The sequence below is a fragment of the Lepidochelys olivacea genome (genome assembly GCF_965140295.1).
Source record: "Lepidochelys olivacea isolate rLepOli2 genome assembly, chromosome: 1".
In the NCBI taxonomy this organism is placed as follows: Eukaryota; Metazoa; Chordata; order Testudines; family Cheloniidae; genus Lepidochelys; species Lepidochelys olivacea.
Genome location: NC_140411.1, coordinates 9736637 through 9751803, shown reverse-complemented (window position 1 = coordinate 9751803; position 15167 = coordinate 9736637). Strand labels below are relative to the sequence as shown.

The window sequence follows — 15167 nt, the reverse complement described above, 5'->3', positions numbered from 1 at the left end:
GACCCTCAAGGCAACATAACACCCATATCAATAACAGTTTGTCCCACCCCAGCTACAGAGCAGATGAATATAGCTCAGAGAGGTTGAGGCATTTTGGCAGAGGTGATGCAACAGGTCAATGGATGCCTCAGGAAGTGAGCCCAAGGCCCAGCTCTGCAAATGGACTGAGGTTTCTAAATCCCATTGTCAGGCACCCTATCTCACGCCTAAGTCCCAGGGGGAGCTAAGCCGGGACACGCCTGGCCTGAGCCACCAGCTATGCGCTGAGAGCAGCTAGCCTCACACAGGATAGCCAGGCTGGGGGCTGCGTTTTCCCAGGTAATGTTCAGCCGTGTGGTTAACGTCCCCCACTCCAGCAGATGCAAAGCCCCCAGTTGAGTTCTCCTCTCTGCCTGCTACAGCAAAGCGATTTGTAGAGCAAAGTTTCCCACCTCTCCACTGGGTGCCCACCCCACTGGGCTACTGGATCACTCCTGAATACCAAGTGGAACAACTTCACCGGGAGAGATCCCAGGAGCCCTGCCTCCAACTAGTCCAGAGGTCAGGGGTTTGGCCCTTCTCTGGAGAGAGAGGAGATGCCTTGTTAAGGCCTCTCTCCTCAGCAGGCCAAGGGGGGAATCAAACCACAGCTTCCCAGGTCCGGGGTGAGCACCCACACAGCGGGGCAGCTGCTTCCACCTGCCAGCTGTTTTGCATGGCGCTAAGCACTTCCCCTCCAGGAGAGGGGTCCTGGCTGTAGATCCGGAGCCCAGCTCGACACCTCCCTCCGACCCAGAGTGAGCCCCTGTCTCCATGCGAGGGGCAGGGCTGAGGACACAGCCTTCTCCTTGGAATCTCCCCTGGGCTCGTGCTGGCTTTTGTGGATCCAGAGTTGGCAGTTTGGGTTGGTCATATTCCTGGAGGTTTCATCCCAGGGTCTAATCGTCCAGGACAGATTAATCTTTAATTCCTGCAAACTCTAGGGCAACCCCGGAGGGTTGACAACCCTATGTGAATCCCATCTCTCCCCAGTCATTCCATAGGGCGTCTAGACCAGCGTTTCTCAAATGCAGCCACCCCTGGCCGCATGTGGCCACCCGTAGCTTTCTTGCGGGAAAGCAGCAGCCCCTCTCCCGGCGCCGCCAGCTGGGGGTGGGCCTTGCCTCCCTCTGGAGACACAAAAGCTGGAGGAGCGGACAGCCAGTGTGAGTTCCCCACCTTCCCGGACCTGGTGGGGCCGGGCTTCAACCACGGGGTTTCGGGCTCCTTTTCCGGGCCCCGTCCCCTGGGCATGGGGCTTTGGGCTCCATTCCCTGGCCACGCTCTGGCCCAAAGCTCCCCACGTCCCTCATTACCCCTGGCTCCTGCTGCTTCCCCCAGTCTCCAATCGCCCCTGGCCCCCTCTGCCTTCCTACCCACCTCCCCATCCAGGACTTAATTTGTCCCCAGGTTTGCCGGGGCTGAGTAAGTCTGCTGTGAAAAGCGACACCTGCGTGTTTGCTAATATCACTTTTCACAGCAGACTTAGTAGCTAGCAAGTCTTAAAAAAAAACAAAAACAAAAACAAAAAAACAGCCAAAAAAACCCAAAAGAAACAAAAAGAAAAAAGACAAGAATGTGCAAAGTGCCTGATTTGTGTGTCTAGTCTGCTTAGGTCCAGTAAAGAATAGAGACAACTGTACATTATTTTTATTATTGAGTCTGCAAAAAATAAATCCTATATAAATAAATGACAATGATTTGGACATGTATACGTGCAGATTTGCTTGTTTCTCCTGAAGTATATTCAGTATTTTAGGACAGTATTCAGAGCGGCCCCCAGCAACAGATGGTGGCCGCACTCTGAGGCCTCCAAAAAATGCGTTGTGAGAACCCTTAGCCTCGACGTCTAACACAGGGTGTGCGGATAGCAGGGACTTTCAAGGCACCTACAAGTTAGATATTGCAATGCCTAAGTCCCTCTGAGGATCTGGGCCCACCTATCTTGAGTCCCATCCTTCCCAAGACCACCCTGCCTTGAAACACATCTGATGGACCTGGCCTACATGAGCTTGTACCCCCTTGTCACCTAGACCGAGACATCAGGCCACAGACTCCTTGGAGCTGCCCCTGGGGGAGAGGTGAAGAAAAATAGAAGTTTAGATGCAGCCACGGGGGCTACAAATGTGGGGAATGAACATGAACGGTGCCGAGCACCGGCAACTCTCATGGACTGTGACGCCCAGCACGGCTCCGGAGCAAGGCCCTCTGGTCTTCTTTGGGGCTGCCCAGCTCATGGCGGACACAAGCTAGAATAGAGGCCCCAGCTGATTAGACAGCTGATCTTGGCATTCTCTGGCTCCTTTCTCTGGGGCAATTTGCAGAGCAAAGAAAGAAGCCTGCTCCAAAGAACGCCCAGCAGGTGGGACTGATGTTCTCATCCTCGGCCAGGGCTTGGGCGGACATCTGATCTTTGCGATCAAATCCTTGATTGTCTTCTTAACATGGGACTCAGCTGCCCCCCAGCAAACACACAGAGCTCTTTGGCTCTTACGAAAACTGCTACTTTACAGGTAACGAGCTCCGGTGACCATTAAGCCTCATTAACCCGGTTGCGTGGAGGGGTTAGCAGCTGTGGTTAAAGGACTCGGCTATTAAAGCTGACTCCAGAGGCCTGGCTGCTGTGGTGAGCACTTGCTTGAAGCAGCTGGGATGGGCTTTTTCCCAGCAAGGTAGGAGCAGTTCATGGTTTTCTGTTGTGATGGGGGCTGGTGGGTGTCTCAGGCCTAGTGTTTGGGTGTCAATGTGATCAGCTTTGTAACTGCTGTTTGCTTCTAGAGGGGGCTGCATTGCTTCCAAAAAACACTAGGCTGTGATCTGTGTCTCCTTGTTCCTGGGCTGGGCGCACAGGTGGTGCTTTGGGGGCGATGGGCTGCTGTAAAAGCTGCAATATAGAATCATAGAATATCGGGGTTGGAAGGGACCCCAGAAGGTCATCTAGTCCAACCCCCTGCTCAAAGCAGGACCAATTCCCAGTTAAATCATCCCAGCCAGGGCTTTGTCAAGCCTGACCTTAAAAACCTCTAAGGAAGGAGATTCTACCACCTCCCTAGGTAACGCATTCCAGTGTTTCACCACCCTCTTAGTGAAAAAGTTTTTCCTAATATCCAATCTAAACCTCCCCCACTGCAATAGTGGAACCGTAGCCAGTAAACCACAGATATACCAGATGGCAGAGGAAACCACTTGGCCCAATGGAGTGGGGGAGAGGAGACCCCCACAAGAGGGGAGGTGGGAGGATAAGTGATGCCCAAATAGAAATTGGAAGCTAGCGCAAGGCCTTGTATGGACTAAAGTCTGTAAAAGCCCCATGTCAGGGGCTGGAGTCCAATAGGACCTGAACTGAACAGCAATAACTGACTGTTAAGTCTCCCATGACCCGCTGTTAGTGGGCTGGGAGTCTGCTCTGGCAGCCTGTGATCCTGGCAGCCCAAGGTTGTGGCAGTGTGTAACTGACCAGCCTGGTTGCCCTGTCCCAGGGGCCTGAAGTCACCAGACAGGGCGAGCTGCAGGGCCGTGGGCTAGCTTCCTCCACCTCTCTGGAAGAACACTGAGCAAACAAGGGGGAAGAAATACAACCTAATAGGTCTAATCTTATCCTAGGCTTCATGCCTGGAAGCCTGCTTGTGGGGCTAGTGGTGTTGGCTGGCCAGGGTCCAGCTCGGTGGTCATTGCTGTGACTCTCTGGATGAGGCACCCAGTAGCCAGTCTCTGGTTCTGGATCATTGGCTAATACAAAGGGAGTGGCCTGAATGCACCCATGGGTGGCTATAGGGTGGGGGGGAGCTCAGAGCTAGGGTGGAAACCAGCACCTGCTGAGCAGAGACATGGGGCGCTTGGCTCTGAGCCCCTTGCAAGGCAAAGCAGTCAAGCTGGGGGCAGGGTTTGGAGAAGTGCCCGCCCCACTGGGCTTTAGGTGGGATGTTTAGAGGGTAAAAGCTCCTGTGGAGCAGGAGGCTTTGTGGCTTTTCTCTCCCCCTCTCTCCTGCAGGGGCAGCAGGTTTGTAGAAATGTTGGCAGTGCCCAGAAAGCCCAGAGTTCCCCCTGAACTGCCTAAGGCTCTGGGAGGGAGTTTGGGTGGGGAGAGGAGGTCTGGGGTGCAGGCCCTGGGCAGGGGATTGGGGTGCAGGCTCTGGGGTGGTGTTTCTGTGCTGGGTGCAGGTTTGAGGGTGGGGGTGCAGGAGGGGGTGAGGGGTGCAGGCTCTGGGCTAGGACAAGGGGTGGGGGTGTAGAGGGAGTTTGGGGGGTGGGAGAGGGTGTGGGGGTGCAGTGGTTACCTGAGCCTCCTAGGCAGGGCAGGCTGGGGGGGTCTCAACAAGCTGTTGCCCCCAGGCACTGCCCCTGCAGCTTCCTATTGGCCACAGGCGCGCTTGGGGTGGGAGCAGCATGTGTAGACTTTCTCCTCGCCCGCCCCAGCCAGCAGACACATGGCATGAGCAGGCAGGAAGTTGCTCGGCTCTCGGCTGCGCTGCCGGTGGTGTGTGGGGGCCCCAGGCTGTTTGAAATCGCCCGTGGGATGCATGGTGGGGAGCACCCGGGGTGGAAGGTGGGACTGAGGGAGAGACCCGGAGTCAGGCCCCAGGCCAGGAATATTCCTGGTGCCCAGGCACACTGGGCCCATAGAACTCTCCACCCATGTGCCCAGATGGGATGTTTGCGGGGGCGGGGGGGAAGCTGCCAGTGAAGCAGGAGGCTTTGTGGCCGCTCTCTCATGGGTCTCTGCAGAGCACCTGTCTCCATAGCAGGCAGCACAGATGCTCTTGCCTGGGGATCCCCTCTGGGCGCTCGGAGCCATGCACCCAAGTGGCGCCCAGTCTCATCTGGACAGCTGCACTAACATGTCTTCTCTTCCACCCTCCCTTACTCTGGTCCCAGGGAGATGGCAGCCCGGTGGGCCGTGCTGGGGCTGTTGGCTGCCTGCCTGGACAGTGCTGCGAAGGAATCGGTGCTGAACGTGTGCATGGATGCCAAGCACCACAAAACCCAGCCAGGGCCAGAGGGGGTGCTGCATGGCCAGGTAGGGTCTTGTCCTATTGACACAGGTCAGTCCATCCCTGACCTCTTGGAGCTCTAGGTGAGGGGTAACTGGGTCCCCTGGACCTGCCATCCATTCCAGTGCAGGCTTGTTCCTTACGCTGGGCTCTTGGGGGAGGCGTGGGCGTGGAGGACTGTGGTGCAGGAAGCTGGAGGTGTTCATGACACCAAGAACTGTGTGGTTTCTCTCAGCCCTAGGAGGCTGCGGCAGGCAGGGCCATGGTGCCAACATCCTTGGGCTGGCAATGAGACCCAGCTCTCTGGCAGCAGCCACGCAAGCCATGCAAACTGGGCGGCTACTTTTCCCTTTAAAGAGGCCTGTCCCTTGCTGTTGCCCTAGGGAAGGCCTCAGACAGAGGCAGAGGGCTGGGGAGCCAGGACTCCTGCCTTGCAATTCCAGCTCTGCCACTGATTCTGTGGGCAAACTTGGATATGTCCCTGTTAATTTCACTAGAATAAACTGACCCAAGTGTTGAAGGTGTTAACCTGACCCTGTCACTGTATAGGTCACTGCTTGATATTATGGGTTGGGGTACTGAGTACAAAGACCTCAGCCCACTTAGGACCATGGCGACAGCCACACTTATGAATAGCTATCTCTCTTTACTGAAGATGGGAGAGGAAAGAGGGCTGACACCTTTCTAGTGTCTGGTAACTGAGGCCTTGCCCCTTCTCTGCGCTCCCTCTTCTCTTCCCCCCCCCCCCGCCCTTGCCAAGTCAGAAAACCCCAGACATCAGGGCTTGTCTGGGTGCCATTTGACACACAAGCCGAAAGCCGGCCTATCTGGGTGAAAACTGGATGGGTGGCAAACCTCACTCAATACTGTGTTTCAAATTAGGCTGTAACTTTGACGAAACTCTTTGTTCCTATTCCCGTTCCCTTTTGCTGCAGAGTTTGTAGAAGGCAGGCCTGCTGATTGGGGGATGGGGGCAATTGTCCAGGGTCCTGGGTGACTTTAAAGGACCCAGGGACCCCCAGCAGCACAGTGGAGTGAGGGCAGCCTTCCTGCCTGGCCTTGCTCCATGCCATTCCTGGAAGCGGCCATCCCGTCTCTGCAGTCCCTTGGCAGGAGGTCTCTGGGCACTGCCCCTGCCCTGAGCACTGATTCCACAGCTCCCATTGGCTGGGAACTGCACAAAGACCCCCTGGGCCCCCCCTCACCTAGGAGCTGCTGCCAGAGGGGTGTGCTGGTCACTTTCAGGGGCCACCCGAGGGAAGAGTTAGCCTTGACCCCTCTCCTGCACTCCCTCAGTGTCCCCTGTCTTTCTCTCCCGCCCCACCTGGCAGCTAGGAGATGGTGCTAACAGTCTTGTGGGGGAAAAGAGGCATTAATAGAAATCTGTAGCTGTGAAGTCTGAGCCCCCTTCCTAGAAGACAAAACCAGACCAACACATACAGGGGCAGAGAAACGGGAGAAGATCAGCTATGCAGCCAATCCTCTCTGCAACCTCCCTGTTGGAGAAACTGCTCCAAAACCTGGCAAATCTGCATCCCCACTGGGTGCTGCCTTTCTGGTCACAGGCTCCCAGGAGTGCTGCAGGATACAGTCTTGGTGGGGAAAAGCCAGACCCTTAAACAGAAGGCACAAGGGAGGGAGCGAGAGGAAAGCGGACTGAAGGTGGGGGAGGAATATGACATACTAGGGATTGGAGCCGGTGACGGCAGGAACCAAAGTCTCTCATCACATTCATGGCTTCAGCTCAGTCCTGACCACTGAAGGTGGCCATGTCAGGTGGGTTTTGCTGCCTTGCCCAGGCTGGTAAGAAGATTTTTGGGAACTGGGACAAGGAAGGTGTCCTAGTGGATTGCAGGAGAAGGTTGGGGAGGCAGCCATGTCCCTCCTTTGTTCCCCCATCTCCCAGCCAGCAGTCAGTCTGATCTTCCTCCCAAAGTCCTGAGGTGTCTTGTTTTTGTTCTTTTTAACCTCCCCCCCACAAAAAAAGAGGGCGGGGGCAGAACAGCCCATCCCATTTCGCTCACCAGTTACACATGTTCCCAACAAACACATTTAGTTCAGGTTTCTAGTCCCACATTCATTAACTTGAGGATCACGTTGAAGTGGTGCCTTGTAACTAGGAGGCTTTTTCATTTGGACAAATTCAGTTGGTCTCCTCTTTGTGCCTTTCCCCCATCCCCACTTACCCAGTGTCCCCCCCCCCAGAGGGGATCACAATTGGGGTAGATCTGGAGGCCCTAATAACACCATATAACAGCTCAGTGGCTGCCCCTCCTGCCCCAGTCTGTAGCTTCCCCACTTCATGGCATTTTGTCGACTTAAAGATCTCCAAGCACTCGGCAAAATAGCATCCCTGCCCTTCCGTCCCCGGTCCTTGGCTGTGGCCCTGGCAGTGGTCTGATGCAGGAGCAGTCCCGCCGGGCAGCACTGGAGGCTGGTGATGCTGCTGCATCCACGGCATCCTGTCTGCCCCCCGGGCGAGCGGCCAGAGTCCCCTGCGCACCCGTCCCTTGCTGTGTTCCCAGTGTGCCCCGTGGAAAGACAACGCCTGCTGCACGGCCGAGACCAGCACGGGGGCTCACCAGGACCAGTCCTACCTGTACAGCTTCAACTGGGCCCACTGCAGGGTGATGCCAGACAAGTGCAAGTGGCACTTCATCCAGGACACGTGTCTGTACGAGTGCTCGCCCAACCTGGGGCCCTGGATCCACCAGGTCAGGGGGCGCTGGGCTGGGCGCTGCGGGCAGGAGAGCAGGCTGGCTTGGTGCATGTGCTCACGGCTCCCTCTAGTGGCGGGTCCAAATAGTGAGGAGTGAACTAGCACCATGCAGAGTGGCTCCTCCAGCTTGAGCGGTCGGGGGCTCGTGCTTTCTGTGCCGAAGGCCCCAGGTGCCATTCTCCACTGTCAGCTGGTGTCCCCGTGTCCCCCCAGGGCCCACTGCATGTGGGCAGGACAATCCCCTCAAAGCGTCCTGAGATCGGGAGGCTGCACTGAACGGCTCCTTTAGCTTCCCTCCCCGGGCGGTGCCCCGTGGGTCCTGCCATCCCCCCTGCTGTCTAGGACCCCAGAGAGCCTGGCTCCAATGCTCAGCTTGGCTGGGTTTCTCGGTGGGACTGACGCTGCCTCTGTTCCGGGGTGAGGTGGGTTCGTGCAGTGTGTTTGCTGGGGAGGCAACAGGTAAGATGGCAGATGCTGCTCCTGGCTAGGGCTCTGCAATAAATCCAGGATCTCTTCCCTGGACGCCTGGTGGCCTGCCTGGGATGCAGTTGAGCTGTAGATGCTGCCACACAGGTGTGCGGGGAGGCTGCTGTGAGGCTCTCCTGTCCCCTGGGCCTGGTTCTGCTGGGACACACACTGGCTCTGTTCAGTGGTGCTAGATCAGGGGGTGGGGGAGAGAATGTGTCTCACCCTTGCTCCCTGGGGCGACTGATGTTGCCTGCAGGGGGCCCAGAGCTGCCCCCTGATGCTCACAAGCCTGTGTCCTGGCAGGCGGATACCAGCTGGCGCCGGGAGAGGATCCTCAACGTCCCGCTGTGCAAGGAGGACTGCGAGCAGTGGTGGGAGGACTGCAAGGACGCCGTCACCTGCAAAGAGAACTGGCACAAGGGCTGGACCTGGACTTCGGGTCAGTGAGCGGCCGAGAACAAACTCTGCCTGCTGCAGGGGGGAGCTGGACTGCTGTACCCTGAGTGGGGCAGGGTCACACCTTGCTTATGGGTTTGCAGCTGTCTTAGAGGCCCAAGGGATGGAGGAGGGGCTCCCACCTCTCCCTGCCCCCTGATGGCAGCAGCCCTCAGACTAGCTCCAGACCCTGGGTGGGGGGCATGCGAGAGGAGCACCCTGGGAGTGAGGGCTGAGGCTGTAGTCTCCTCTGGTCTCAGTGCAGTCCCTGGCTTGGTTTGGACTAGGCAGGTGGATGGTCCCCTGGACTGAACTTGGTGTCCAGTGACCCTGGGGCAGCTTCAACTGTGGAGATGGTGCCCACGCTGGAGCAGGAGCCGGGAAACCTGCCTCCTGTGTGAGCAGAACTGCCTAGCAGGTGGCCATGGGGCTCTGGGGTCTCCTCCCCATGGCGACTAGGCGTGTGGTGCCCCTCTACAGAGTTGTGGCCGTACCTGGTTCTGCTTGCCAGTATCCCCTGCCTCCAAAGGGGGTTAGGGGCCTGGTCCTGGAGGAAGGAACAGCTGTGGAATCCTAGGGGCAGAGCCGGAGGGTGTAAAATGGGGCTCCCCAGTCAGGAACACGCAGAAAAGGAGCTGGCAGGAGACCTGGATGCCGAGATGTGGGCTGTGAATGCCCCTGTACTTTCAGTGGGCGGAGGAGTGAATGGGGCTCAGAGTTGAGGCTGGAGTAGTGGCTGGCAGATAATGCACAGAGGAAGGATGACCCAGTGCTTGGAGCCTGGGACTTGAGACCTGCTTCAATTCCCTGCTAGTGACTGTAGGGGGTGGCCACTGTCTCACCACACTCCCAGCTCTTTCAATGTTCAGGAGGCCAAATAAGCAAACCAAGCCAAATATATTGTCGCAACCAATCCTGCACCTTGGCAGGGGGTCAGAGTAGGTAACCCTAGTGGTTCCCTCCTAAAGACCTCTGGTGCAATACAAACCCATTCCTACCTGCTCCTGCCAAGGGAGAGGAGTGTGTCTCACATGGCTAAGACCCAACCCACCAGTTTGTAACTGTTGCTTGGTGTCCCTGTATGCTGTGTTCTGTACCAGTACTGGGACCTAGACTGGATAGACTTTTGCCTTTGACAAGCTCTTAGCTAGTGCCAAGGCTGAAGGCAGTTTCCCAAAGTGTTGATCTTGTATTGGCTAGCACTGCTCTTCCATAGTGTGACCTTAATTCAGTCTCTGCCTCAGTTTCCCACCTGTGGAGAAGAGCACAGCCTTACCTTGGGGGCTCATGAGGATAAATGCACAACAGACCCTGGGGTGATGGAGGGCCTAGAAGGATCAAGGTGCATTGGCAGAGCTGTGGGGGGTGGGAAACCCCAGCTGGGCTAGTGGGTTCCTCATTCTTACTAGCCTCCATCTGGCTCTCCAGGCTGCCAGTCAGGGATCAATCCAGAAGGTGAGTGACATGGCTACAAGCCCTTGAACTTCACCTCACAGGGAAGGACAGTTTCTCCCACAAGCCAGCTGGGCCGTTGCCAGATCAGCCAGTAGCCTGGGATGGGCAGATGCCTAGCAGCCAGAGATGGGGAAGGCATCATAGATGGTGTCAAGCCACAGCTTGCTCACTGCTGCCCTCTCCGTCCCCTTCCAGGGACCAACCGGTGCCCCCGCAGCTCCACATGCCAGCCATTCAAGTACGTCTTCCCCCGGCCGGCGGACCTGTGTGAGAAGATCTGGTCCAACTCGTACAAATACACCCTGGAGCACCGGGGCGGCGGGCGCTGCATCCAGATGTGGTTTGACCCTGCCCAGGGGAACCCCAACGTGGCCGTGGCCAAGTACTACGCCCAGAACAGGGGAGATGCCTCTCCTGCACCATGGGCTGGCCTGCTCCTGCCTCCTGCTCTCCTGTCCCTGCTCTGAGCAGCCAGGAGCCTCTGGCAGCCCCACTGGCTTATACAGGAAACCTTTTTGCTCGGGGGCACGGGGTGTTTGCTCTGCTTTGGGCTCTGGCCAGCAGAGTCGGGATGCGGTCTGGTTACTGCTAACTGCAGGTGGAAACTGTCTGGAACTGAGACCTTCCCAGCTTATGTAGAAGATTTGGGCAAAATAAACTATCCCAGCCTTGCTCTGTGCCTGGTTCCTCCTTCATAGAAACATCCTTCTGCTCAGTCCCCAGGGCTGCAAAGCTACAAGGGGGGCCCAGCCAGAGGCTCTTTGGGGCTCTCGGGTTGCCTGGCAGGTGGGTACCTTTGTCCTAAACTGAGGTGGGAGCTGGGCTTGGGCAGAGTATGATCAGTGAGTGTAGGCCTGGCTCCAACCCCTGCTCATCCCCCTGGGGGGCTTTGGGTGCTTTGACTACAGGGGGGCTGCAGAGCAGGGTCTGGGCAATGCAGACAGCGGCAGCATCCTCTCCTGCCTGGTGCTAGGAACCCCCTGTCCCTGGCTCCCCTCACTCGTGCATCCCCATCCCCTGATCTCCTGCCACATGAGGCAGCTACAACGCTACACCCCCAAACTGGGCATTGGCAAGGGACAGGTCCCGTCTCTGAATGCCGGCTGCGCTGTGTTCAGGAGTCCCATCCAGTGCCTTAGGATGAGTAACAGACCAGCTCCAACCTTGTCTGGTGAGGGCACAGCTTGTTCTTCATCCGCACGGGGATGAAAGCAAACCGTGGGGCATGGGAAGGTCAGAAGGGCTGGCTCTCCCCCATGGGGGGGCAGCAGGGTGTCTCTGATCAGAGCTTCACCCCCCCCCCCAAACCCTTTCCAACCCAAGCAGTGTTAAGACAGATCTTGGCAAAATTTCATGGTGGCAGATGTCCTGCCCAGCCCTGGAGCCCATGTAGGGACCCTCTGGGAAGAGGCAGGGCCTAGTCCCATGCCAGCCACATGACTACAGCTTTCCCTGGTCCTGCAGGATGCTCTCAGGGTTTATCTTCACCTGGAGCAGCACAACCCCCCCCCCCCACACACACACACACAGGTGCAGTTGTGGGGCTTTAGGGAAGCCACTACCCCCCCCCCCCCAGCTGGGAGAGCTTCTCCTGTCAGCATCACTAATCCCCCTCCCCCAGAGCCAGTGGCTATGTTGACCTAGCATGGTCTATGCCCGGGGCTACAGTTGGCCTGGCTACAGCACAGTAGGGTGGACCCAGTGTCGGTACGCCCCGGTCTCAGCTGGTCTGGGCAATGGCTGGGGCCTGGGTACAAAGAACCTGGTTTCCTGCTGCTAGAATTCCCAGGAGGCCTGGTTAGCATGGGCTGAGGGCCCTGGGGAAGGAAGAGAAGTAACTGAAAGTGGGGGGAGATGGGGAGCTGCTGGCAGGGAGGAGCACAGAGCTCTGTGGAGACTCCCTGGGGCAGGGCTGTGGAACGACCCGCTGGCACCAGGCCCAGCAATGCTACTGTCTGCGGCTGTTTGAGCGCTGGGTGGGGCCTCCTGTGGCCAGTCACCAGGCTCTGACACTGGACCCAACCCTGTGTCCAGTGCTTCCAAGCCCCCTGGCTCCAGGGGTTGCTCTGAGTTCTGGCTGCTCTGGCGTGTGCCCGGGCTGCAGGTTCCCCATCTAATGCCCCTTCTTGGGCAGCGGGCCTAGGAGGTCCCACTCCCTAGACCCTACTCTGTCCTTAGTGCCCTTCTTCCAAATCTGCCCATGTGCCAGTTACAACAAGCAGCCCATGGGCTCTGCAAGGGGCCTTTGCTCTCAGGCCTTGTCCACACAGTTGTTCAGGAGCAGCCCTGCCCAATAGCTCCCTGGGTAGCTGAGCACAGGAGAGTTACAGATTTCTGAGAAAACAGACACTGGAATGTAAGTGTGTAGCCCTGGTCTCCTTTCCCACCCTGAGCAGTTTGGGTCTGAGCTGTGTCTGTGTTCAGGCTGGAAGGAAACTCCTTGGTGTTCCTTCTGCTGGACTAAATCTACCTGGAAGTAAGTTGTCAGTGTTTAATGGTGAGAATAATTAACCATTAGAACCACTGTCAGAGGGGTATGAGGGAGTCTGCATTCCTGGTACTGGTTTTTAAAGCCCGAGGGGCTGGTTTCCTGCAAGTTCTGATCTCTCTCAGACCGGAATTACTCCAGGACGTGCTCCGGCTGGCATTAGCCATGGGATCAGATGAGCTGGTCACAGTGGGCCTCTATTGATCCACTACTGAGGCCAGGGTTGTATGTCCTCTGCTCACCACGAGCCAGGCTCTCCCTGTATGTTCCATTGCCCTCACCCCACCCCCTCTGGGCCTGGCATCCTGCCTGCAGCCCGGCTGCCCTTGCTCACCCCAGGGGGCCTTGGCATATTGTTCAAATCAACCTCCCTGCCCCATGCAACTTCCATGGGGACTTGTGTCCAGCTACCAGAGCTGCCTGGCTTCCCCAGCTAGCAGAGCCCAGGGGAGATGGGCAGGGGCTAGGTGTCGTTTGCTCCAGCTCGGGCTCTCTTTCTTCCGAGGCTGCCACAGCTTTACTCAGTCAGCTAATTCTCCAGCCAGCTGAGGGAGGGTGAGTGGATGCACCAGAAAGAGGGTCTGGGTCAGGGGTGCCCTGTGCAGCAGGGAGCAAAGATCCATCCACTCCACAGAGCCAGCTTCATCAGAGAGCCTCTACTCCTAATCCGGGTCCTGCCACCCCATCAGCACAGAACAACATCTGCAGTGGGTGTCACCGGGCATACCCTGTGCAGACGGCCAAGGTCCCTGTTGTAATTGGCCAGGGCTGTCACCAGTCTGTGGCCCAAGCAACGGGGCCTTTGTCCCCTCCCTTGAGAGACCCTTCTACAGCTGCACCCATCTGGCTGCCAGGAAGGGTCCCCAGCTAGTCCAAGCCTCTGTTCCACGTCTTCACTCTGTCCCAAAGCTCCTCATCCACCCACGCGCCGCGCCCACCCCACCCCACCCCACTGCGCCTCCCTAACTAATTCCTCCTCTTCCTTGGTGTGTTATATGGGCTGGGTTCTCCTGGCTCTTCGCCCAGCTGTTATCAACCTTTTTTCATTGCGGACCCCTGCAAAATTTCATATGGGGGTGCAGACCCCTTCAGAAATCTTAGCCCTAGGCTGCAGACCTCCAGGGGTCCCCTGCGGGCCACCGATTGAAACCACTGCCTTCACCACCTCACAGCCCAGCGAGGCGTGGGTGGCTCGCTTCACCGTCACCGTGGCAAACCCCCAAAGGTGCGTGGGCTCCTTGCAGAGCCATCCTGGACCGGTCTCTGGCTGGGTCCGAAAGTTGAGCTGGCTGGCTGGGCAGTTTATGTCCATCAGCGGCAATCTGGTTGTTCCACCAAAGCATTTGGTGACCACGTGCTTGCAAGCCACGTCTTCCAGCCTGACTAGGTGTCCCTAGCAAGAGAGCTGCCGAACCCCCCCAGCACCGAGGGAGGCGGTTGCAGAGTTTGCTTCAAATAGACTCATTTCTGGTCACCTGACATGGAGAAGTTGCCTCAGATGGTGAGATCTAGGCCATCCGGCCAGTGCTCTTCAGCCTTCCTGGGTGCCTGTGGGTCACTGGTTGGCACTTCTGAGTTCCTCTCGGTCATGCTCTACGGTCCCCCTTTTCCATGTGTTGCTCCTCTCTGAGCTGCCAGGGCTTCCCCGGGGCTGCCCCAGGAGTGTTGTTAACGCCAGGACCCAAGCTTTTATGGCTTCATCGAACAGCCCGATGACGTTGTTTGACGAGATCACAGATCAGGGCGAGGAAGGGAACTGGGCTCATGTGTCAGATGGAGGGTGTGTCTGCACTACGGGGTGTAGCTAGATCACCATATGGGACCACAGGGTTTGACATCCAAAGAAGGGGGGACTAGCTAGGGAGTCTGGACCCCAGGAATGTGCCCAAGAGGCCAGAACTAGAGATAGTGTCTGGACCCCCGCAGGAGTCCGTTGGTTTGGAAGCACATGGGGTCCAATACAGTAGCCTGGAGACCACACAACCAGGGCTGTGCCAGCTGTAGACACGAGCATTGCTGGGCATGCTGCCAGATGGTGGCTGGGAGCTCACATAGACCTTGCATTCCTTGTGGCCAGCAGTTCCCCTTCCCATCACGCTTCAGCTAAGTTATTTCTCTGCCTTCCCCAGTCCCGTCAGTCAGTGCTCAGCGTAGCATCGCTGTAATTCTAGCAGCAGGAAACAGCGTTCTTTGTCCCCAGCCATTGGCCATTCCCCATTCAGCTGCAGCTTCGTCTTTCTGACTGTCTCCTTCCAGATTAAGCCAGAGGGCAGTAGCTCCTAAAAGTGATGTAGTCTACTTTGGCCTGGTCTCCACCTCTTTAAACACAGGTAACCCCCACTACGGCTAGACAGCCCTGGATGCAGGGAGAGCTGGTTGGGACCTTTGCCAACGTGGAATGACATCATATTCGGCAGTTTTGTCAAACCCAAGGCAGTTTGCTGGTGGCTCTGTTTTGACAGAGTTTGCACCAGGAAGGATTTTGGGGTTGACGTCTGTCCTGAGACACCCCACTCAACCCCCTCAGTCGCTTGATCAGACAAGAGCCATTTTGGTACAACGCCATTTCACACCGACGGTTCCCAGGCTTGGT

The 15167-nt window shown here is 57.3% G+C and overlaps 1 protein-coding gene across 1 annotated transcript; it reads left to right on the top strand.

Annotated features, from left to right (window-relative positions):
- Window positions 1-1672: 1672 nt before the first annotated feature.
- On the top strand, window positions 1673-10759 carry LOC311530613 (folate receptor gamma-like). The gene is made up of 5 exons (XM_084647437.1): window positions 1673-2690; window positions 4894-5035; window positions 7535-7723; window positions 8500-8635; window positions 10282-10759. The coding sequence occupies exons 1-5, from the start codon at window positions 2671-2673 to the stop codon at window positions 10551-10553; spliced, it is 759 nt and encodes a 252-aa protein (XP_084503563.1). The 5' UTR covers window positions 1673-2670; the 3' UTR covers window positions 10554-10759.
- The last annotated feature ends 4408 nt before the right edge of the window (window positions 10760-15167 follow it).

Bases quoted from the DNA above. Each gene is read 5' to 3' on its own strand.
- LOC311530613 (XM_084647437.1), top strand. From the start codon at position 2,671: ATGGGCTTTTTCCCAGCAAG. The intron at 2,691-4,893 runs GTAGGAGCAGTT...CTCTGGTCCCAG, and splicing joins ATGGGCTTTTTCCCAGCAAG to GGAGATGGCAGCCCGGTGGG. The intron at 8,636-10,281 runs GTCAGTGAGCGG...GTCCCCTTCCAG, and splicing joins GGGCTGGACCTGGACTTCGG to GGACCAACCGGTGCCCCCGC.